Source organism: Lissotriton helveticus, chromosome 1_1, assembly GCF_964261635.1.
Source record: "Lissotriton helveticus chromosome 1_1, aLisHel1.1, whole genome shotgun sequence".
NCBI lineage: Eukaryota > Metazoa > Chordata > Amphibia > Caudata > Salamandridae > Lissotriton > Lissotriton helveticus.
Window position 1 is genome coordinate 1,921,140,612 of NC_136057.1, and position 25,980 is coordinate 1,921,166,591.

At 44.9% G+C, this 25,980-nt stretch overlaps 1 protein-coding gene across 1 annotated transcript in view; it reads left to right on the top strand.

Moving 5' to 3' along the window:
- LOC144754974 (uncharacterized) overlaps window positions 1-25,980 on the top strand; it is a 301,793-nt gene that overhangs the window by 125,425 nt on the left and 150,388 nt on the right. Inside the window, exons 3-5 of the mRNA XM_078643356.1 lie at window positions 6,991-7,015; window positions 7,234-7,285; window positions 12,183-12,213. Coding sequence (XP_078499482.1) covers window positions 12,183-12,213 — 31 coding nt within the window. The 5' untranslated portion in view covers window positions 6,991-7,015; window positions 7,234-7,285. The remainder of the gene's footprint in view (window positions 1-6,990; window positions 7,016-7,233; window positions 7,286-12,182; window positions 12,214-25,980) is intronic.

Consider the following 25,980-nt stretch of genomic DNA (forward strand, 5'->3'; position numbering starts at 1 on the left):
TTACTACGGCTATAAGTTTAACTTTGCGAAATCACACATTGCAGAGTACACAGTGTTGTTCTTGGGCTACAAGCTCAATAATGAAGGTAGTGGCTTGGCGCCTTACTTCTTAGAGAAATGTGCACACTTGCAGCCTCTTACAACCCTGAAAAAACTACCGTCTTTGCTGGGAATTTCAAACTTTGGTCGAAACTATTTACCCGAGTATGCCCAGGGTATCAAACCATTGTATGCTTTGATACAACCTACTTTTTCAAAAGCCTACTGACTTCCGGAACATTCAGCTATCCTGCAATCCTTGCAGTCTGATCGTCTTGAATCTAAATACTTGTTGACACTTGATAACCACATTAACCTGGTGATACGTATTGTGCCAGGCACGGTGGGTTTCACATACTTGACGTTTTACGAAGCCTACACAGTGCATATTGCTTACAAGTCACATTTGTACACTTTGGCTGAACTGCTGTTTTCCACTGTTGAGAAGATCTTGACAGCTGTATAGATGGCGATTCTGAAGGAACGCGCACCGGCACAGGGGAAAAGCATTTTGGTTGTGGCACCATATCCTGCACTAGAAGCAGTGACGTAGGCAAGTGTAGCAAACTCAAAAGCTTTGCATCCACGTTGGATACAATGGGCTACTTCATTGACATCTTCGGATGTCACCTTCATCTTCAACTCCTCCCTGCAAACACAGGAGTTTTTACAATATGAATTTGTTCATCAGGCTCCTCTGTCTATGCATTTGTTGGAGGAGTACCATTGTATCATTTACACTGACGGTTCAGCGCAACGGGCAACAGGGTCTAAGCATTCTTATTCAGTAGCATGCGCTTGCCTTTCTCATATCCAAGTGAGATAACTTTTCTGTATAGAAATTATTTGCCATACCACTTTCTGTGGTGTAACATGTTTGTGATATTCCTATTCACCCTCCACATACCCATACAAAACCTCCGCTCCACCAACCTCCTCCTCGCTAACACCCCGCTCATCTGCAGAGCCAGAGCAAGGGGAAGATCCATCTCCTACATTGCGGCCAAGACCTGGAATGAGCCCCCCACCGACATCAGACGTGCCCCCTCCCTGAACACCTTCAGGAAGGCTCTGAAAACTTGGCTCTTCGAATGAATCGGACCAGCTGAACCCCCCCCCTCCCAGCGCCTTGAGACCCTCACGGGTGAGTAGTGCGCTTATAATCCCCTGATTGATTGATTTTAATGAGTGTGTTGTACGGATTTGATACAAAAAGCAAGCTACATTTGTTCTTTTGTCTTTTCATGTTTCAAGTGAGAATATCAGACATAGAATAGGGTTCACTGACAAAATATCGATAGCAAAAATATAAATGACAAAAATATAGATGAAAAAATATAGAAAGCAAAAATATCGACTCCCTATACTTAAACAGGTAAGTAAAAAAATATTGAATCAAAAATATCGAAGTTAAAAATATAGATGTAAAAAAATCCATTAAAAAATATAATTAAATAATATATAAAATATTAATATTATCTTTAGCAAAATAAATTCAATGTAATATAACATTTTAACTAAATATAAAAAACATAATAAAAAAAAATATAAACACAGAAACAATAATTTATACATATACATACATTTACGTTGAAATATTTTATTAACTATCTTTAATTAATTTCTAAACTTTTAAATGATATAAAAATAAAATGTATACATACATCAATAAATTACAATAAAAAACATTCTATGATTAATTAAAACATTAAACTGTTTATTTTTTTGAAGTACATTTTGCAATACAATAACTACAACGGTAGGGAAAATGTTGGATAGGGGAGAGGTAAAAATTACTATTCCCAATCCAGTGAGTGCAACAGTAGGGAAAGTGTTGGATAGCGGAGGGGCAAAAACTACTATTCCCACTCCACAGAGTGCAACAGTATGGAAAGTGTTGGATAGTGGAGGGGTAAAAATTACTATTCCTAGTTCAATTAGTGCAACAGTATGGAAAGTGTTGGATAGCGGAGGGGTGAAAATTACTATTCCCACTCCAGTGAGTGCAACAGTAGGGAAAATGTTGGATAGCAGAGGGGTAAATATTACTATTCCCACTCCAAAGATTGCAACAGTAGGGAAAGTGTTGGAAAGCGGAGGGGTAACATTTACTACTCCCACTCCAGTGAGTGCAAAAGCAGAGTAAATGTTGGATAGCAGAAGAATTAAATTTACTATTCCAACTCCAGTGAGTGCAACAGTAGGGAAAATGTTGGATAGCCAATATGCAAATTCGTCTTGACCTTGCTCCGTATGGGAACAGTCCAGGCCAAACTGCCAGGTCAGGTCATCGCTGAACTGGAAAAAGCATCCTGGGACCAATTACGGGGTATCACCCCTCATCAGCTAGGCTAGATTAAATCCAATGATACAGTGGGAATGGGAATTATGTCTGGACATACCCGTCCCACTTAGGGCAACAAATCCATCATTCATCATTTGTCTTTGGATTTCTTGCCCTAAGTGCGCTGGATATACTCAGACATGGGTCCCGGGCTCACTGTGCCACTGGATTCAAGCTAGCCTGGCTGATGAGAGGTGATACCCCAAAACCGGGTCCACAATGATTTTTTATGGTCCGGGGAGGGCCTGGCTTGGTAGTTCAGGCTGGACTGTTCCCATGAGGAGCAGGGTCAAGACTGATTTGCATATGACTGGGTCTAAACTGAGGTGGCATTGTGAGCAAAAGAACAATGGATTTAACCCAGATCTCTTGACTAGGGGTGAATGTTTGATTTATTCCACATTCTGTCCATCATTTGTGTGTGTTTTGCAGCTTGGCTCAGTAGGCAGGAGGCAGCATCCCGCTGGATCAACAGTATTTTGAATGAGACCGGTGCCCTCCATTCATCCGAAATGGCCATAGCGGATGCCTTTGCTGACTACTAAGCCTCCTTTTACCAGGCCCATCCATTGGCAGACCCCCTCAGGGTGGCAGATTATCTGGCTGGAGTGGATCTGCCCATGCTGTCTGCTGAGGATCAGGTAGAACTGGACGAGGATATTCCTGTGGAGGAAGTTACGGGAGCAATTGCCAAAATGAGGTCAAGTAAAACGCAGCGACCTAACAGATTACAGATGGAGTTCTTTAGACAATATTCAGGCCTCTTGTCCCCCCATATGCTCAATCTCCTAAGGTAGTTGCAAGATTGGGGTGCGCTGCCAACAGACCTCAAATGAGCAACAATCATTGTGATTCACAAACAGGTTAAGCCCGAAACTGACTGAAGTTCATACTGCCCTATATCTTTGCTGAACATCGAGGTGAAGATGTTGACCACAGTCCATGCTGCACGACTCCTGATGGTCTTTGTCCCACTAATACATCAAGCGCAAACCTCATGACTGCCTGGTCCACGCTCCTCGATTTTCAGCACCTGCATAAAAGGAAGTTGTCAGTGGCCTCAAGAACACATCCCCATGTTTTTCTGGCACTAGACGCAGACAAAGTATTTGATGCCATATATTGGCCATTTCTTCCTCAGACACTTGGTATCTTTAGCTTTGGCTCCCATTTTCAGCAGTGGATTTCCTTGCTGTTGCAGACTCCCACAGCGGTAGTCCGAGTGAATGTGGTTCTCTCTTCGGTCTTCCCTATACAGCATGGCACTCAGCAGGGATGTCCTCTGCCGTCCATGTTGTTCGCCCTAACAATTGAACTGTTGACGGCCATTGTTCACTCCCAGCATTGCATCGGAGGGTTTAAAATCTCGGAGATGGACAGTATACAGAGCAGAAAATCTCACTGGTACGCTGGTGACCATACCACTGACCCTCTCTGCCTTTGAATCCTGTGGGGACCATTCAGGCTACTGTATAAATTCGAATACATCTATACTCTGCAATCCTTATAGCCCTCTGGGTCACACTGATCTCCCTCAGGAGCTGCAGTTAGTGACTGATAGCTTTCAGTACCTGGAGATCTACGTGACACCACGCCATGAGGCACTTTTTTGTTAGGAATTTTGGAAGAGTGATTTACATCTTCCAAGATGAGGTGGAGAGGTGGTATGCGCTTCCTCTCACATTGATGGTTAGAACAGCTATTTTGAAAATGATTACGCTCCCAAAGCTCCTCTACACTTTGCAGAACACCTACTACCCACTCCATGAGTCGGTATTCACTGAGTTGGAGAGTGTCATCTGCGCCCTGCTGTGGTGCAGCAAACACCTGAGTATTGTCCTCACCACTCTTCAATGCAATCCATACAATGGAGATCTTACACTTCCAGACTTTCAATCCTAATAATAGGCATCTCATTTAGTGGCAGTGAACAATTGGATATTCACGCCCAGAACCATTCCACCTATAGACGGGAGTGCAGCCAATTCACTAGCCGCTTTGTCTCCCCAACCTCTACGGGGGTAAGGGAGTGCCTCGGATGCTGCTGGCAACTTGGATGGTGATAGAAGCCTGGTGTAGGGCCATTGAGTGTATAGGCTGGGTGGGCAAGATAAAAAAGTGATGCCACTCTGAGAGGGGGGGTGGTTGAAGGAGAGTGGCAAACTTAGAGGGTTTGGGGCTTGGGACCTATTGGGGATCTCCAAGGTTGGAGACCTCATGGAGGAGGGTGAGTTGGTACCGTTTGCATCCATCTGATGGAACTACTCCATAGACTCCAGTTTCTAAAATATGCACAGTTGCACCATGCTTGGAGGGCAGAGAATGTACCTCTGCAGGACCTACCTGAGTCCTCCACGCTTGATGGGCGACTTCTACAAGAAGAGATGACCTCTAAAGCAATAACTGCTACAAATAGAACTCTTAACAACCATATGCCGGATAAGTTACTGAAAATGAGGAAGAGATGAGGTCTGGAGATGGGGGCCTAGAGGATGTCCACTGGGAGGCAGCTCTGTTGCACGCTAGAGTGATGGCAAAAAAAAGCCTACACCAAATACAATTGAAAATACTCCATCGAGTGTATTATGATAGGGAAAGGCTACATTGCATGGGTCGGTCATCCTCCTCTAGCTGCCTCTGAGGTGGAGCGAGGCGGGACTCCTGCTTCAATACACTCTGGAGCTCTCCGGTCATCCTGGTATACTGGGCATGGGTGATGAGGAAATTGACACAGGTGTTGGGTGAGACCATCCCCCTTGACCCCAAGTACGTTCTGTTGGGAATACTGAGAGATGTTAATGTTCCTAGGGCTCAACTTTTGTTTTGCAACCTAAGCTGGTGTTGGCTAAGTGCAATGTGGCGAGGTACTGAGGGGCGCCAAGGCCCCAACATTGTTGGAGTGGAAAAGAGGGATGGATTTGTACATGGCGGCTGAGAAAGTCACATATGAAATTGGGAGTAGGCCCACTCAAATTCCATAAGGGATGGGGTGGATGGCTGAGACACTATGATATGCCCCTTTCGTAAGGGGCAGTGATTTCCTTGAATTGTATGTGACATTATGAAAGATTTGAGAGTGTCATTGTAATCATGATGAACCATAATTGTGATTTTTTATTTCTAAGTAGATGCTATGTACTTGCCCTTCTTTGACTACTTGGGGTGGGTGTGGGTGCATGTTAGGGCTTCCCTTTTTGGTTGCATGCCCCCATGTAAATGAGGGAACACCTTCTGGTGATCGCACTGGTGCTATATGTGCACCTGCGCTCTCTGTATTACAGAAGGGGCCGTACAAGCATCTGTGGCACATTCTGTAATACCAAAGTGGCACTGGGGGCGTGCAAAGCAAGTGCTAACGCCATCTGCACCCTGACTACACTTTGTATAAATCAGCCTCAGGGAAACCTTAAGGAAACCAGTGCTGCTATAAAAAAAATGCTTTGCATTTGGTTAGAGATTAGGGTCCCCTTCACTGCCTCCTCTCCCCAAAGCTGCCTTTGAAAATTCCCAAAGATGAGATTGTCATATGGGTACTGCCTCCTCTTTCATATCGGATTTCAACTCCTAAGTGTCAGTAACTGTTCAGTGCTTTGCCTCTGCAGTTTTTAATCTCATTGTAAATCACAAATAGCGAAGGGCAACCCAGTCATGCCCCTTCCTAAATGCAATTCAGAATGAGTCTCAAAATCCCTTTCATAATCAATAAAGGTTTTTCCAAATCGAAAAAAGGGAATTTGTATATTTAAAAAATATATTTTGCAGTTTCAAGCCCTATGCTTTTGCGACTTGCAGGATTTGTAAGGGTAACATCGTTTTGTTCATCAGGTCACTAGTCTGAAATTGGAAAAAAGTAATTGTTATTTAAGTGTACTTATCAAAAAGCATCATGAACAGACAACAGGGGTTCCTAAACAATATGGGCGCTTCCATATTGTACATTTCATGTTGTTCTAAATTACTTGTTACAGCTGTAGGATGAACGTTATGACTACTCTAGGCCAAGTTTTTATTTTACTTTTAACACGCCCTTTCTAATCATACCTATCGTTATTTAATGTTGCAATTTTATAGTGATATGTTCCCTGCTAAATATGTAGTTAATGCACATTAGAACATTGGAATGTTGGGAGCTCCATTGCAGACAATGGAGTGCTCCCTGCTTCTACAGGCCCGTAAAGGCCCGCAGAGCAACATTCCAATGTTCTACAAAGGCTTCTCGAAGCTCGAGGGGATTTATATCCCCTCGAGCTTCGAGAACCCTTTGTTTAATGTGTTAGAACATTCTGCCACTAGAGGGCAGAATGTTCTAATAGCCTATTAGCCCTTCGTAGCAGGGCTATACCGGCAATTAAAGTCCGGCTGTCTCGTTAAAGTCCTTTAACGATTCATCGAGCCTTTAAAAGCCGGTATAGCCTGCTACGGCGGGCTATAAGGCTATATTATACAAGGAACACAAAAATGAACTTAACATTGTCCATGATCTAGTCTATTTCCTCCAGAGTCCAGACATATTCTGCATGTTAATTGGCTATCTCCTTGCTGGGCATGCTGAGAATTTGAATTATCTTTTTTTCTTAAAAATGAATTAATTTGTGTTTCTGTTGCAGTTCCAAAAGCCAGCGAAAACCAAGGGTGAGTAATGTTTGCAAAATGATAAGAGTTTGTTATTTAATGTCACTAAATTTTATTCAGTCATCAATGACAAAATCACTTGTTTCCTTGGCTAAGCTCCTGCTCACATACTTCTTCTGTCCTCAGGGTTTACTGTGATCTGTCCCCTTTGCCCTATTTGGCTGCAAAAATACTTACAGCTTTTTTTTCTAAATATTTTCTCACTCTTCTTCTTTCAGCTATGAGGACAATGAGCGCTTAGAAAGCCTCCAAAATGATGTTCGCACCACGGTGAGAATATATGTTGTTGCCTACATTTTAATTCCTTTACAAGTCAAAATAAGACTGTCATTCCTAGCACTAAGGACTTCAGTAATCTTCTGCCTGTCTACTACAGCCTTTTTACTCATATACATCTGTAGTACACATGTTTGTAGTGTTTTTGGACTGTATACATTTCAAGTCTGGATTGTGATAGTGCAGGTGTCAAACAGACCTATTGTTAACAGTATGCGGTGGGTGGGGTTGTGGTTGGCTACTTTCGACCATAGAAATTTCTTGACCAGCGTCTTTTAGCTATTGGCTTGAAAGTTTCTTTATCACATCTTGGTTCAGCACATTGTAATATTACTCACTCACATAATGATATTGACTGTTTGGATGTATCGCTTGAAATGATCTGCATGAGGGCCTACTTTAGAACTACAGCCCACACTGTCCACTGCTACTGGCATCCTCCTATCTATGTCCTAACGCTTTATACATAAGCCCATTAAACCCAGGTTTACTGGCTGTGCCAATGCTTGTTGTCACTTGATAGGTTTAGAGAACCCATTCCTGTGTGTGGCCCTTGCACACTGGCCTCTGTTGTTGAAAAAAACATTACTGGGGATAGTCTGGCCTTATTGCACACATGCCACAATAATGCATGTGCAAGAGCTCTTTCTCATCTAAGAAATTCTTGCCTTTTTTAATCTGATCTTCTAGCAATTTATATATGTAATAATTATAACCTGCTACTCCAAAGTGTGTTGCCAAATATTTACATTTTATATTATTACCGAATCCTTGTACACCATATTTATCCATTTAAAATAGTTTAAAAGACATTAGCTGCACTTACATTACATAGGAAATGTGACAGAATAATTCAATTTTTGAAAATGGACTCCTTAGAAAGTATAGGCCTGATAAAATGAAGGTGAGTAAGTGGTCATATGAGGAAAAATAAAAAAACTAATTATGGTTTTTCCATCACCTGTCACAAATTTCTTAATCTAGTCTCTAGGGGCAAACTCCCTTCAACCTGTGGCTTAGCATCATCGACTTTTACATGAATTGATCTGAAAGTCACTATGGAAGATCCAGCTCCTGAACTCAGCATTTGGATTAGTATGGAGCTCCACTGGCACTGCAGTAGCCCTTAGGCCCTCAGTGGTCTCGGCAGTCTCAGAGCCATCCTTCCTAGAGGGGCAAGATGCCAGAGAAGAGCTGATGTCCCTCTCAAATGCCTACTGTGACCTCAGCTGGTGCCCTTTATAAGCTTGATCAAAGACAACCAGCTAATCAAGAGGCTCAAATTTTGGATCAGTAATGTCTTTCCTCACCACAGTGCAAGGAGGATGGTTCTTTGAAGAAATGACACCTTGAGGCCACCGCTTCTGGGAGGAAACACAGAGTTTTTTAGGTCAAACAATCTGAAACTTCACCTACTACCCTACGAAGGCGGAATGTAAGCACGGTGAGAACTAATCATCTAGAATCCCTGGATTCCAACCGCTGAGCATGCAGAGTACCCGTCCCCATCCCCAAATTATAATGCTCATGAGCACCCCAGCACAGAATAACTCAAGCCTTTTCTCTCCAAAATAGCACTAAATGGCATGCCAGAAACCCTTGCAAACTGGGATAATACATGATGAGCTCTTCTAGTGGTTCATGCCGTTGTGTATCGTGTATAAGATATTCTAAAGATTGTTTTGCATATGACTGCGCCTCCCTGTGCCATAATAGATTCATGTGGCACAGTCACAGTCCCTTATTATTTCTACTAGGTTGGGCTTTGAGATCACTGAGTAGACCCTGCTATTGTGTGACAAAAGAATGAGATTGCAGGGATAGAGTTACCCCAGATGTGAGGTAGAGAGTACCTGCAACATACATACATGGAGGCCGCAGTGATATACTGAGCAAAGCGAACATCTTACGCCTCGCTATTTCCCCACCTTAAGTCACTATCAGATTGAAGACATTTTAAGGATTTCATTCACAGGACTTCCCTTTTTTCAGATACAGAATCTACGATTATTACGTGGAGATCCCCGATAAATGGTGTCCAATTATGTTGTGGGAGCTGACACAGATATATTGTTTTCTGCTTATGAAGTGACCCTGAGGGTACACATGATCCCAGAGGAGCACTGCAGGGGATTGATTTGTGGATACATATCCCTACAGTGGGAAGGGACACACCTTACACTAGAAGTAAAGGACCAAGCCATACTTATCGCCAACTTTGGGCTGACCCCTGAGAAATACCATTAGAATTTCGGGGATGGCCACAAGCTCCAAAATCAATTGTGGGTGCACTTCTCGAATTATACCAGCAGGACAGCAAAGTTAATGATTATAAGGGGCTGTACAGTTTGATTCTGAGGGAGCGCCTGCTCAATTTGACTTTTACAGAGTTGCGCCTGCACTTACTGGACAGCAAGCTGACTGACCCCAGGAAGCTTGGTGAGGGGGCAGATCTCTGAGCCAGTACAAGACTGCCAGAAAAGACATGGGGGGGTAAGGATGGGCGGATTTTGCGAATTGGCAATCCGCGAACTTGCGTATTTACGGATTCGCAATCCGCAAAATCCGCAAACTCTCGCGAATTTGCGGATTTTTAAATTTTTTTTGTGTTTGCAAGGATTTCTGCCAGTTTGCGAGGGTTCTGTACCAGTTCGCAATTGCGAACTTACTTGTCGGCTCGCAACGGCCGCGACTATGTTGTTTCTACATCTGGTTCATCATCACAGGTTCACAGCACCCTCGGTTTCACCACTGCCACCCTCTGGTACACCCATGCCACCCTCTGGTACATCACTGCCACCCGCTGGTTGGTTTATCACTGTAGATTATGGGGGTGAAAAAAAGCAAGCACACCTGCCCTGCTTCAACTGACATGAATTAATTTGGGGTTGATTAATGTGTCACTGAATTTAAACTTTCAGTCTGGCTGGCACCTGCTTCCTTATCTGTAATTTGCTGAACTCTGAAGGGGCCCCTCAGGAAGCACTACAGGGAATGGTTACTAATGATAAGATTGAACCTTTGCACCTGCTGAGTGCTTTCAGTTTTGTCTGTAATTGCTTTCTGTTGCAGTGTAATTTTTTTAACAGGACCTTTGTTGTATACTTGTAGCTATTCTCTGAGCCTGCTGTGAGGGTCAGAGCAGGGTCATAGAATAGTTGCAAGTAGGCAAATGAACTCTGAAGGGGCCCCTCAGGAAGCACTACAGGGAATGGTTACTAATGATAAGATTGAACTTTTGCACCTGCTGAGTGCTTTCAGTTTTGCAAAAATCCAAATATCCAGCAGCATCCACAAAAGTAATCCTTCCAGGTCAAGATCCAAATCAAAGTGACCAGCACATGAAGAAAGCACTGGGAGGAGCCTGGTGGACAGGAACAGGAAGTTGGAGACTGTGGGGCACTTCCTTCCTCCCACCCCCACCCCCCAAAATGGACTCCTTGCAAAGAAAAAGTGCAGGCAAATGTCAACCTGAGGAGTTATTCTGATAAAAATCATAATTTTCAATGTTTATGCTGCCTGCTGGTGGATTTCTTGTGCGAAATTGCAAATTTTGCAATCTCGCAATTGCGAGATTGTCGCTGCCCGCCGCATCTACGTGTTCGCAAGTATTTACTCCCGCAAAATTGTATAGTATTCTAGTTGGCAAGTGCGACCAAGCAAAAAATCCGCTTCGCACGGATTTTACGAATTTTCGGCAAGTTCGCGAGAGTTCGCGGATTGCGAATTTACCGAAAATCCGCAAAATCCGCGAGCGGAACGGATTTTACGCCCATGCTTAATGGGGGGACTCCCACAATGGTGGTCAGGGGTCCCGCCAGAGGAAAATGGGTGAGAAAAAAACATACAAATAAGGATTCCTTAAAAGCCCCCAAAAGAATTCCTTGGGGTGCAGCAGTAACCAGTACCAATCTGAGCAAACAAAGTCTGACTGCTCTCTCCCAAGCTACCAGAGAGTTGAGCACATGTTAATTTGGAGTTTGCTTGTGACTCCATCCTGACAAGGATTGTGTTTGACGTTTGGGTAGGGTTTCACCACCCTCAACGTCTAACCCAATTTCATACAGCTAAACATGTCACAATTAGTTCCTTCAGTCATTTCCAATTTCACAATCTCACATGCCTGTAACAATTATGCCACTTTATGCCTACCTTTGTCTATTACAAGCATACATTGGATTTTCCTGTGCTTAGTGGCTAATCCTGTAGAGGTGATTAGATGGTAAGGTGGCAATTAGATCCAAGAAGTAAATCAATCTGGTTAGGTCCATGGTGCATGCTTCAATACGTTCAATACTCAGTTATCCAGCACCTCTTCCACAGGAGGCTAGAAAAGAGATGTCTAAACACTGCAGTTTTGATAACCTAGTTCAGGAAATATTCATACATGTTTCCATCAATTCCTTTTGCAAGCTATGTCCATTACATGTTGGGAATATCATGCTACCACAAGGATGAAAATTGAGCTAGGCATGTATGCCAACCAGAGCTATTGTTGATGTCAATATATCCACACAGATTCAGCTATTAAAAATAAAGGATATTCTCCTGGTAAATAGGTGGCAAGTGGCAGAATGTTGAGCCTAACCCTGAAACATTTCTTGCTGCATGACAATTTAAATCTGGGTGTCTTTTCCACAATGCATATATCCTCTGTATTGAACTTGTATCTAAGAACTTTTACAAACGTATTTGCTGTAAAGCCTATATCTTTATTTATTCTTTATGTTTATAGCCTGTGCACATAACTTATGTTGGTACAAAGGAAATTAAGAAAACAATACATATTAAATAAATATGTTCTTTCAAAGAAATGTTTTGTTTTTATCTGTTTGGAAAGTAAGCAATACAATTAATAATCATGACAATGCTGGTGTCTGTTTTGTTTCAGATGGCCAACATAAAGTTTGCTGAGGAATCATGTAAGTCTTTTCACTATGCTTTCTTCATCTGTTCTTACATATTATTTTGTGGGGCTATGATTGTGTGTGATCAGTGGTTGAGTTATTTCCGTAGGCATGAGAATGAGGAAGGCAAAGCATAGATGAAATTCCTAATACAGAGTGGAACCCCTCACTGCTTTTTCACAGGGTTTGTGAAATATCGTCGGAGTGGTCTCTCCCACCTAGCTTATTCCAGCTAATGGTCCTATGAGTTGCATGTCATGTGCAGCCCCTACTAGAATAAGGACATTCATAGACAAGTTACATTGGTACCACCACCCAAATGTCAGCCAATTAAATGCTGGGATACTTTTTACCGGTGTTCATGCTGTGCCAGCACCGGGCATTTAATTTAGTGCACTCACTAGAAGTGTGCAAAGGAGCACATGTCTTCCTCCCATTCTGCCCTTGCTAGTCAGTGATGGTTGACATTCTCTCCCACCAAGGGTGTCTTCCAACTAACAGATTTATTATCAGTTTTTCATTTTGAATACGGTTTTTATTGCATTTGCTGGGTTTTATGTTCGTTTTTTCTCATGCTCAGCTGTGAATATACCCTAATGTTTTGTGATGTGTTGTTAGCTAATTTCTAGAGATGATTTTATCAAAGCTTAATTTCTTCAGCTTGTTAATTATTAAATATTTTAACAATGGGAATGATGATCCTCTATTATATTCTCTTAGACTCCCTTGCTTTCTCGCCATCCTGTCTCATCTGGGCTGATTGAGCAGCTGGTTTGTGTCTTTCTGTTCTGCTCGAACCTCTTAGAATTAGAAAGTCCTCCTGTTCCTTTCCCATATCCTTCATGTGGGCTTTGAGGGTAGGCGGTTTACTCTCAGAAACCCTAGAGAGGGATATACAGCATTGGAATAAACACAGAGGAGGGGAATTACCCAAATGCGGGAGAAGGAAAATGCAGATGGGTGAGCAGAAGAGGAGGGGGCTGCACCTCGATGTCATAGTTGGAATATTGTCTGACATAAATATCATGTCTAAATTATTGTTTTAAAAAAATATGGCTCCATTGGAGTTAATATTTCTGACTATGATATTCCGGCATGCAGCAAGGGATGACAGACAGAGAGCTAGACAGATCTCAAGCCTCTAGAGAACCAATTACAGGTGTAGCATGGTAACACATGGGCTCTAAAAACCACTTGTTTAAATAAAATACAAAGTATGCAAGAACAAAGAGGTCCTCAGCACTAAAAGCGGCACTAAACCAGAATGGCATTCCACATTTAACTAAATATACTGAGCAAAAAAAAACAATATGAGTTTTGATCCACAAAAATGTATATCAGGGGCTATTGGCCTCCTTCATTCACAATCCTCTCAATTTGTTGCTAATGTTACTCTTACTCTATCAATGATCACTGCTTAAAAACCTTCATAGTTGTTCCAAATATATCCAAAACATGTTTAAGGGATCTGTAAAAAACACTGGAGAGGTGCCTGGCAGAGTTTATTCACATAATATTTGAAATTATGCATCACTGCATGTCATTGTTGGTAATCATGTTGGCATTCATCTTTCAAAATAGGCAAAGCATTCCCATATCCTTCCCCATTTGTCGGTGCAAAACATATCTTCTGTTCTATGCTTGAGTCTCAATGCCATCTTTGTGTGGTTAAACTAGCATTTCGCTGCATGTGAGGCTTTCAGACAGGGCAAAGTCTTCAGTTCAGAGAGTGATACACGGGATGTTAGCATCAACTAGCTTATCAGCAGGAAATTAGATTCAGGAGGAAAAAAGTAAATTAAGTGCCAGTGGTCTCAGGTGGTTGGAAACAAAAGAAAGCGAATGACTGGACAACTGTGACAACACAATAAAACAGGAAAGAAAACAACTTGGAAAGTGAAGCAAAGAGGAAATGCTGGGTGGGGAAGGAAAAAGGCATGAGGTGGAATGCGGACTATGCAACCTTGGTATATGGCAATCAAGGGGTCTGGTAGGGAAGGCTCCTAAGAGAATATCTAGGCATCTGCATGTTTACCACAAATTCTCTTCCAGGGGATCCTCATCAATAGTCATAAGCATTAGAATATTCCCGCCCATGCGCGGGACCCCGGAAACAATATATTATATGTGCCCCACATATATATAGACATATATATATAAATATATATATATATAAATAAGCAATTGCAGCCAAATAAAACAATAGAGCTGGAATATGCCGTGAAGAATTTCCACCATACAGTGTATTTTGCATTAGAAACATGAGAAACAACACCAATGCTTGTTTAGAAACTGTTTTAATGCTTAGAAAACAGTAGAAATTCTCATAACACACTGTAAGCATATACAACTCCCAGGCTGCATTGCAAATTCCCAGTCTAAAAAGACTGAAAAGCTAACCTGTAGCTGAATGTACTAAAACTGACGCTGTGCCTTTAAGGCACCTCTGCCCCTAGCTTCCCATCATGCCTCAGGGGTTACAGTTAGGTCAGTTGTTCTTTCCGGCTCCTTCAGGAAGGACCCTGGATACACAGCTCCACACTTTTCTGCCTTTTTCAGTCAGAAATCTTCTATAGAACAATTTTTTGATTTACTTTGACTTTTAACATCAGGGTCAAGTAAATAGCTGCTTAGCAGTCGATTTTTTGTGAGGTTTTCCTGTCAGGATGCCCTCATTATTTGATGATTGCCCTGCTTGTGGCCACAAGAAGGCAAGAACAGACTCTCATGAGGTCTGTATTTTATGTTTGCCAGAGGATCATGATCCTAAAGACTGTTCACATTGTAAAAATCTGTCTGACAGGACTCTTAAAGACAGAGAGAGGAACAGGCTCTTTGGTCTGGCCCAGAGATCCATGAGAGGAAGATCTACAGAGAGGAAGAGTTCAAAGAGACCCAGAACTCCCTCCAAAGGCAAGTCAGAGCGTCCATCAACCTCAGCGCCGGGCTCGGCGCTGAAAACACGACATCTGATGGACAGTTCGAGAGAAAAAGCTCCGTCGACGTCGGGACCGGCGTCGATGAGGGAGTCGTCGTCGAAAAGTTCACCGATGACGAAAAGCTCCGCCGTCGTCAACTAGGCGACGATCGGCGTCGAGAGAAGCCACGAGATCGCCGTCGACGAGAAGATCGGCGTCAAGATTTAAATCACCTCCGCCGTCGTCAACCAGGCGACGATCGGCGTCGAGGCACAGATCACACCCGCCGTCGTCTCAACGTCGACAGGCTTCTAAGAGTGTGACACCTCCGCCGACGTCTCCACGGAGGCGCTCGGCGTCGAGGAGTAGGAGCCCCCTCGGACGCTCGGCGTCGAGGAAGGGATCGTCATCGACGGCACGTCGGCGCTTGACGTCGCATGTCAGGTCAACGTCGAGGGCATCGTCGACGACAGGACAACGTCGATTGACTTCTCCGTCGCCGACAGACCAAGGTCGGTCGACGTCGAGACCTCCGTCGACGGCAGGGCAACGCCGTTCGACGTCGAGACCTCCGTCGACGGCAGGGCAACGCCGTTCGACGTCGAGACCTCCGTCGACGGCAGAACGACGCCGTTCGACGTCGAGGGAGAAGACTCCGTCGTCGGCTCGTCATCGCCGATCGACGTCGAGGGACCACAGGTCAACGTCGAAGCATTCAACATCGAAGGTGATCACTCCGTCGACTCCGCAGAGGCGTTCGACGTCGAGGGAAAGGCTTTTGAGGCGTCCTCCAACACCGGTGAGACGGAGATCTCCTTCAGGGCCTTCAACAGTCCTAGTGACACAATCTGCTTCGCTCCATTCCTCCTTAAGTGCCTCTGGTTCATCGAGGTCCTCTTCTAGGAGTAGGAGTCCTGTGCAAAAGAGTCCCCAGCGGCGGTACATCACACAGGCAAGACTCTCGCCAAGATGGTATGGTCCGTTGAGTAAATGGAAGGATTCTGGAGCAACGGAGAGACTACAAAGGTACTTGAGTCCAGTCCACAGGTCCCCTCTTCAGCAGCTGGCAGAAGAGGCAGATAGACAGAGTCCTGCCATTCACCGATCACGCTCACGAGAGAGAAGAGCGGACAGATCGCATACCCCCAGGGTCTCCTGATCACCAAGGAGGGAACAACCCAGATCTCGAACACCGAGAAAGGAGGTACGGACTGAGAGATCGAGGCGTTCTCCTCGAAGGGAGGAACGACCTAGGACACCAGTGAGGAAGGGGAATTCTCACCACAGGAGAAGAAGAACTCCATCATCCTCCTCTTCTTCTTCATCTAGATCTTCTAAAGGGGATTACTCTCCAACGCTGGCAGACAGTCCTCGCTCAAGAGCTTCCCCTCTTGACGACGTCAACACGTATCTGGACGTCTTGCAAAGGGGTGCTCACAAACTTAATATAGAGATGGCTATTCCAGAGGTGTCCACTACTGTGATTTTTGAGACCCTTCATCACAAATCATATACACGGCCTTTGCTCCCATTGGTTCCAGGGATAATGGACCCAATCAAAGAGGTTTTCCTCACGCCAGCAGCGATCAGGGCAGTACCGGCACGTATCCAGAAGAAATATAGGCCGGCCGACTCAGATCCTATCTTTGTTAAAGGAGAGCCTGCGGCGGACTCAGTTATAGTAGCCTCAGCTAGGAAGAATCACACAGTCGCTCCTTCTTCGTCAGTTCCTCCTGACAAAGACAGCAAGACGCAAGATTCTTGGGGTCGCAAGGTATGCAGCACAGCAGCTTCATCCCTGAAAGTCTCTAGTGCATCAGCCCTTCTGGGAAGGTACGATAGAGCCCTATGGGACTCCATGGAACGATTCAAAGGGAAATTGCCCAAGGAGGACCAGAAGGACTTTGAGGAGACGATGACGGAGGGCTGTTTGGTTGCAAACCAAATGATTAGTTCATCAGCGGATAACGCCCTTCTAGCAGGACATGCCTACTCACATGGGATATGTGCGAGGAGATCCTCTTGGCTACGTTTAACTGGACTCAAACCAGATGCCCAGCAGCGCATCCTCAATCTACCTTTTTCCGGATCTTCACTCTTCGGGGAGCATGCCGATCAGGAAATGACCCGTATGAAAACTGAGTTAGACACAGTGAAGGCAGTTGGTCTGGAAAAACAGAAAGGGCCGTTCAAACGGCGCTTCAAGACCAACAAGAACCGGGGAGGCCAACAGAGGGTTCAAACCCCTCAATGGTCTCAAAGCAAGCCACAAGGAAAGCCGCAATACAGAGGAGGAAGGTCGAGCAGAGGCAGAGGCGGACATCATCAGTCCTCTACCACGCCTAGAGGAGGCAAGGCCTGAGCAGTGGCTTCCTCTGGCGCCGTTACCCACTCCAGTGGGAGGAAGTGCTGCACAACACCTGGCAGAGTGGGTCAGCATCACAAAAGATCGGTGGGTGCTGAATATACTGCGCAATGGATATGCGCTACGTTTCCGGAAGAAACCACAACCGATTCCTCCAAAAAAGTCTCGCTCGTACCAACTAGAGCTCCTCAAAAGGGAAGTGAGCGTCCTCTTAAAGAAAAACGCAATCGAAGAGGTACCCCTATCCCAAAGGGGGAAAGGAGTGTACTCAAGATATTTCCTTGTCCCCAAAAAAGATAAAAAAGGCAAATTCAGACCGATTTTGGATCTTCGACTCCTCAACAAAGTGGTGGTCAAAGAGAAGTTTCGCATGTTGGCACTCCACCAAATATGTCCTCATCTACAAATCAGAGATTGGATGTGTTCGGTGGATTTACAAGACGCGTACTTCCACATTCCTATTACACCAGTTCATCGAAAGTACTTGAGGTTCCTGGTAGGGACCAAGCATTACCAGTTCAAAGTGCTTCCTTTCGGACTCAAATCCGCACCAAGGGTCTTCACCAAGTGCATGGCAGTGGTAGCGGCGTGTCTACACAAAAAAGGTCTCTTTGTGTACCCATATCTAGACGACTGGCTCCTGAAGAGTCCGTCCCCTCGTCAAGCCACCAAAGACTGTCACCTGTGTCTCCAACAACTACACAGGCTCGGCCTCCACGTGAACATAGAAAAATCGGTCCTGCAGCCCACGCAAACTATCCACTATCTGGGAGCAGTTCTAGACACAAAGTTAGGAAGAGCGTTTCCTTCGCAGGAGAGACTGTCTTCCATGGGGCACAAATACAAAAAGTTACTTCAGTTTCCTCGTCCAAAGGTGCGAGAAGTAGCGTCTCTATTGGGCTCCATGGCGTCCTGCATCTTCCTAATACCGAACGCCAGGTTGAGGATGCGGCCTCTACAAGAGTCTGTGGAGGATCAGTGGGACCAAGCGTCTGGAGATTGGGAGGATCGAATCATCCTGTCTCAAGCAGCACTGACCTCAATACAGTGGTGGACTCGCCCTCGGAATGTCCTGCAGGGAGTCCCTTTTCAGCAACCTCTTCCTTCGCTGTCTGTGGTAACGGACGCATCTCTAGAAGGCTGGGGTGCGCACATGGGTCATCTTCAGATTCAGGGTCGCTGGTCGACCAAACTTCAGACATGCCACATCAACATGCTGGAGCTTCGAGCAGTTCATCTGGCGCTCAAAGCGTTCTTTCCAGCAATAACAACGGACAAAATCCTGGTTCAGACGGACAACACTACAACTATGTTCTATCTGAACAAGCAGGGAGGAACTCGATCTCGCCCTCTGTCTCTAGAGGCCCAGACAATCTGGCACTGGCTTCTGGCTCGGGGACTGTCGGTGGTGGCAGTACACCTTCCAGGCGAGCTAAACACAAAAGCGGACGCACTCAGCAGGCACTTCGAAGATCAGCCAGACTGGGTGCTAAACGACGAAGTAGTCGAAGATCTCTTTCGTTGCTGGGGTCGTCCAGACATAGACTTATTTGCGGACGACGAAAACGCCAAATGCCACGCCTTCGCGTCCAGGTTCCACCGGCCAGGGACGCAAGGGAACGCTCTCCTGCTGGAGTGGACAGGAATGTTCGCTTATGCTTTTCCCCCTCTGGCACTGATTCCGAAGGTGGTGGCCAAGCTCATCAGATCGAGCATGGACATGATCCTAATTGCTCCGGATTGGCCGCGACAATGGTGGTATCCAGACCTGTTACATCTGTCGCTGTGTCCACACAGACGTCTGCCGTGCAGGCCAGACCTGCTGAGCAAGATGAACGGGAGGATCCTGCATCCCAACCTCCCGTCGTTGAACCTGACTGCATGGCTCCTGAGGTCTTGCAATATGGACACTTAAATCTGCCTCCAGAATGTATGAATATTTTAAGAGAGGCAAAGAGACCTTCCACAAGGGCGTCTTATGCGTTCAAGTGGAAAAGATTTTTCATTTGGTGTAAGGACCATGGCTTTGATCCCACCAAAGGACAAGAAGAGGTAGTCCTTCCATACCTCCTATACTTAGCGGCATCAGGGTTGAAATACGCTTCTATTAGGGTTCATCTATCCGCTATAGTAGCGTACAGAAAATCTCCTACACAAACATCGTTTTTTCAAGTTCCAGTGGTGAAAGATTTCCTTCAGGGATTAAAGAAGGTCTATCCCCCTGTGAGAAATCCTTCTCCTCCCTGGGAGTTGAACCTGGTTCTCTCCAGACTGATGTCTACACCGTTTGAGCCTATACACAAGGCCTCCTTGCAGCATCTCACTTGGAAGGCGGCCTTCTTGGTGGCAATAACCTCTGCGCGCAGGGTTAGCGAGATACAAGCACTCTGCACCAAGGAACCTTACACTGTGTTTCACCACAACAGAGTAGTAATGAGGGCTCACCCATCTTTTCTTCCGAAGGTGGTATCGGATTTTCATATAAATCAAACGATTACCCTTCCTTCGTTCTTTCCTAACCCATCGACCCCAGCTGAGAGGTCGTTGCACTCGTTAGATCTTAAACGGGTGCTAAAGTTTTACCTAGAAAGAACGAAGGACACCAGAAAGACAGACCAACTCTTTGTCAATTATGGTGCTATGAGGACCGGGTTTGCAGCAGCCAAAAGATCCATCTCCAGATGGATTGTCTCTTGTATCAAACTAGCATACCAGCTGGCTGGCAAACCTTTGTTGCAATCACCCAAAGCTCATTCCACTAGAGGGAAAGCAGCCACAATAGCTTTTTTGCATGACATTCCTATGTCAGAAATATGCAAGGCTGCGACATGGAAATCAGTCCATACCTTTACAAGGCATTATTGCCTAGAGTCTGATTCCAGAGCGGATTCTCAAGTAGGGCAAGCCTCCTTGAGAAACCTATTTGGGTAGAATAAGGCCTATTTTTGGGGCCTACAGATATGAATGTTATCTGTTGATTCCTTTGCCCGCAGGGATGAGGTGAGGCTCGCTACTCTATTCTAATGCTTATGACTATTGATGAGGATCCCCTGGAAGAGAAGGATTAGTTACTTACCTGTAATCCTAGTTCTCTTCCAGGGGTATCCTCATCAAAGTCATAAGCAACCCTCCCGCCTCCCCGGGCAAAGGACTTTGTTTATTACATAGGAGATGGTTTTTAACCTGTTATTACCATGGTTTGGTTTTCAGTCTCCGAAAAGAACAACTGACCTAACTGTAACCCCTGAGGCATGATGGGAAGCTAGGGGCAGAGGTGCCTTAAAGGCACAGCGTCAGTTTTAGTACATTCAGCTACAGGTTAGCTTTTCAGTCTTTTTAGACTGGGAATTTGCAATGCAGCCTGGGAGTTGTATATGCTTACAGTGTGTTATGAGAATTTCTACTGTTTTCTAAGCATTAAAACAGTTTCTAAACAAGCATTGGTGTTGTTTCTCATGTTTCTAATGCAAAATACACTGTATGGTGGAAATTCTTCACGGCATATTCCAGCTCTATTGTTTTATTTGGCTGCAATTGCTTATTTTTATATATATATATTTATATATATATATATGTCTATATATATGTGGGGCACATATAATATATTGTTTCCGGGGTCTGAAGGACTGGACTTTTAACAGTACCAGCGGTGCCAGGGAACAACACCTATAACCTTCATGGGATACCTGTTTCGGCGCACAAACTACAGAGACACGGGACACTTCCTTCGGCGTCAAAGATTCAAGGTTTATTACTGCAGGGAACACAGAAGTCACGACAAGTACAACACGTGCAACTTGGGGAGACTGCTTCAAATTGGTTCTGTGGATCGCTCCTTTTATACAAAATTAACTCATAGGACAACATGGTACACAAAAGTTTACAACCTGGTTCCCATAATTATCCCCCAGAGGGGTCGCTTTGGTCACTTTGGTACACATAAGGTCGGAATATAAGTGCGGAAACATTTGGCGGTTCCCAACTGTAAAAACCCATCTTCCCAACATTAGTGAATTCTAATCGGCAGTAAAACAGATCGAAATAGGGACAAGGACAGGTGCAGAGGAAGATGGAGACAGTGGGGGATTGAAAAGAGTGTAAAAGGGGAGGTATCGGGAAACACGAGATACAGGCATCAAAGGGACGTGCCTAATGAGATGCACGGCTGAGACAATAAACCGGACGGCAAGATGAGCCTCGAGCGGGGCCATCTGCCTTACAGTATCATCCCCCTCATCGTAAAAGATATTTACAAAGTACATGTGTCTTCCACAAATATCCTGAGAGTCCCAGGGTGACGAAGCGGACAGTGTCCGTTCGCTGGCTACTTGAGGGCAAGAGACAAAATGGATGCCGTATCTAAGATGGAACCCGTGGGTACAGATGAAAAACCCACATATCAAACGAACGGTTTAAGTTAGCACAGCGAAACTGCGCACACTTACTAAACTCGTCATTTGCGGTTCTTAGATACCAGACTCGACCATATTCGTGCGAGTCGAAAACATCACTTAAAATTGTCACGGAACCTCAGACGCTCCTTTTGCCCTCATGTAGGCAAGCACTAGTCGGAATCATATTCGATATTCATCAGACCCTCGAGATGTTGCTGTAGCATAGCTCTGTCCAACCGAGACCCTTTGGTAACAGGTGGCTGTCTCATACACGTTGTAGCACAGAGGCCACATAAGGCAGGACCGCACTGCACGCAAAGGCAACACGTGAACAGGAACACTACAACGACTCCAATGATCGTCAGAATTTTCCAAACCCAAGTCGACATCAGGCCCCAAAACCATCCAAGTAGCGTCCAATCCCCTACATCCACGTGTATGGATTCGGAGATCTTATGCAACTTCGAGATGGCTTGATAGACAGTCGGAGCGTTATCAGGAATGAAAATACAGCAGCTCGAATGGATCACCTTACATACCCCACCTCGATCTGCTAAGATCATATCTAAAACCATACGGTTTTGTAACGTCATAAGTCTATCCGCCTGAAGTTCTGTGGTGATATTACCAAGGGCACTGGCAGTAATATTAGCTGTCGATTCTACCACTCGAGTCAACTGTCTTAGGTTCCTACTATTAACCATAGGTCCCCAAAATGGGAGGAAACCCTTGAAAAAGTCTCCTGCCTCTTGACCGGCAGTATCCTCTTCGCTAATTACGCCCCTCACAACTCTAGTTTTGTGATAATCTGCATCTACAGTAAACGTCGGAGGCAACAAGTTTGCGATAAAACATGAGCCCATGAAGTCAGAGGGCAACCATGCATACGCAAGATCATGACAAATAAAGTATGTACCCTTGGCAGCCAAAAACACAGGGGACGAGACCATTGGCAAAATATAATTTTCAGTGCAAGCACTCTCTCCAAGTCGGGCTTTCGATCTACGGCCGCGACCTATTAGACAAAAATTACCAATGTGGGGTACGACCCATATCGGAGGCGAGCTTTTAAGCTGTTTTTCACCAGTGAACACACTATATTCGCCTCTACTTAGGACCCTATAGGCTTGTACCTCTTCTTCAGGGATAAGCGAGGGATCATAGATATCGCTATCTAAATCCTCTATTGCTATAGACAAAGATTTTTGGTACGAGGTAGGACCAGAGTAAGGGGAACGTGGTTCTCGAATGGGGTGGAAACCCAGTGCGCTTTGAAACATTGTTTGAAATGCTCGAGCAGACCCTTGGGAGCTATACGGTAACACCAGATATGGAATTCCCTTATCCGTAGTATGTGGCATCAACCCACACACCCAACAATTAGTAGTGTTAACCACTAACTGATGCTGATGAAGGAGTTGAATAAAGGAATTGTTGCGGAATTCTGCACGTCTAGCCTGCTCGTGTTCAGGTAAGATGTGAAAAGAATGAGGAGAATCAGTGGAGATGAGTTTAAGGTCAGGGGTAGGAGTAGGTATAGTAGAAGGTAAGAAGTAAGACATTGTGTAATACACTCCACCCGCTAATAACGCAGAACCAGTCACAAACAGTACGAATATTTGGAACACAAAACATTTGGTACGACTGAGTTGCTGCAGCTTGAATCTTTGTGCTTGAGCTCTTTCCAAGTCCATCAGCTTTAAAAATGCCATTCCCTATGACCGTCCGCAACGTTTCTTGACGCACTTCGTTCTGTGTAGCAATAGTCAATTCCTAGGAGTTCCCAGGAATCGACGGTCTTTAACCTAGCGTCAAGACCTACTAACCAGGAGGAAGTACACGCGCGGCCCTACGGCCTTTATTTCACAAATATATATATATAAAAAAAAAAAAAATGTCTCTCAGCTGTGGAAACAAAAAGTGTAAGGAACGAAGCTCAATGAATATATACAAAATAATTACAATAGTATGAGTGTTCAAACTGATCATGGAAAACGGGATAATGCACTTGTCAAGGGACAGAACGGGTTTTTTTATTAGTCTTTAGTGCTGGATCTCAAAAAATATCGGGTTTTCCCAGGACGTGTCTGTTCGTTGAACAAAAGATTTGTCGAAGGGACAACGCCCTGTTGATCAGCTGAATGTTCTGGTCTTGAGTTTTCTGATGACAAGTGTTCAATAATGCCTTTTTGCTGCACTGAGGATTCTCCGACAGGTTGTGCGTCGCTGAAAGGTACAAACGCCGGCAATCCTTCGGTTTCAGTTGATGCAATGCCTTTCCTTACCCACGAGTCTGCTGGCAACGGAATGGGGACTTTCTTGGTATGGGTGGCATGCACCCAATTCTTCCGCCCCTCGAGACGAACTGCAGTTCTCGTGGCAAGGAGGACCTGATAGGGTCCAGTGAACCTGGGATCCAAATTGTTCTTGCGCGAAAAATTTCGCGTTACCACCCAATCTCCGGGCTGGAGCTGGTGGCCTGGACCCTCCGTCTGCGTCGGCAATGCTTCGTGAACCTGTTGGTGAATTAACCTCAGTTTAGCAGTCAAGTCATAAAGATAATCGATTAACATTGGATACTCAAGTTCACAAAAGGCACCCGGTCTAGGGACCCCCCAAACATTGGCAGGACGACCGAACACTATTTCATAGGGACTGAGCCCTACTCGGGAGTGTACAGTTGCCCTTGTTGACAGTAATGCTAAGGGTAAAGCGTCGGGCCACGAAAGACCTGTCGTAGCCTGAATCTTTGCTAGTTTTAGTTTAAGGGTGCCGTTGTACCCTTCAACCAAACCAGCTGACTGAGGATGATTGGCACTATGGAATTTTTTATTAATTCCGAGGCCCTTGCACACACTCTTCATCACACTCCCCACAAACTCACTTCCGTTGTCTGACCACACAATTCTAGGCATTCCATACCGAGGGAAGTACTCCTTCAGTAGGATTTTCGCAGTGGACAAAGCAGTATTGTCTTTGAGAGGATAGGCCTCAATCCATCGGGAGAATGCGCAAACAACAACTAAAACGTATTTTAGGTTATTGCATCGTTCCATATGGATGAAGTCCAATTGGATCACCTCAAAGGGGCATGAAGGGGGAGCAAAACTACCAGGAGGAGTTGGGGTTCCCTTACCAGGATTGTACAACATACATACCATACAATTCTTAACCAAGCGTTCAGCACATTTCGTAATACCATCATTCTTCCACACAGGAAACAGCAATTTACAGATACCTTTCGCGCTAATATGTGCTAACCCATGTGCCATAGTCACAATAGCCAGCACATACGCATCAGGCAACATCCATCTTTTCTGTTCCGATAAGTCAATCCAACAACCATTCGCATCCAACTTTCCCGTACTTTCTTTCCACTTCGCCTTTTCAGTCTCGGTGGCCTCATTCTGAATTGCTTTCACACTCTCGATAGTGTTTTCACACATACTTGATTCTGCAGGCCACCTAACCGAACTCGTCACATACATTCGAGTGCTAAGGTTCCGGGCAGTCTCCTTAGCAGTCTCATCCGCAAACGCATTTCCACGACCAACATCATCCGTTACTTTCTGATGTGCGCTACATTTGATTATGGCCACCTGTTTAGGCAATGTGAGTGCATCTAAAAGATCATTTACAAGCTGTCCATGTTGAATCTTCGTACCATGTGACGTAAGGAATCCTCTCTCTCTCCACAATCGTCCAAAACTATGTGCCACACCAAACGCATACTGGCTATCTGTAAACACATTCACCCGTTTATCTTTAGACAAAACACACGCTCTCGTCAAAGCAATTAACTCAGCAGCCTGAGCCGAATTCTGACTTAATCTTGCACTTTCCACAATCGTTCTCAATGTAACTACAGCATACGCAGTCGTCACATCACCGTTCGGCAACTTGAAACAAGAACCATCCACATACAAAGTACCATCGGGATTTGTCAATGGAGTATCTTTTAGGTCAATGCGACCCTTGGTTTCCTCTTCAGTTTTGAGATAGCAGTCATGTACTGCTTCATCACTTGATTCTGCGTCGATCGGCAGCAATGTTGCTGGATTCAACACATTACATCGTTTTATCCGTATATGACTGGCCAGCAATG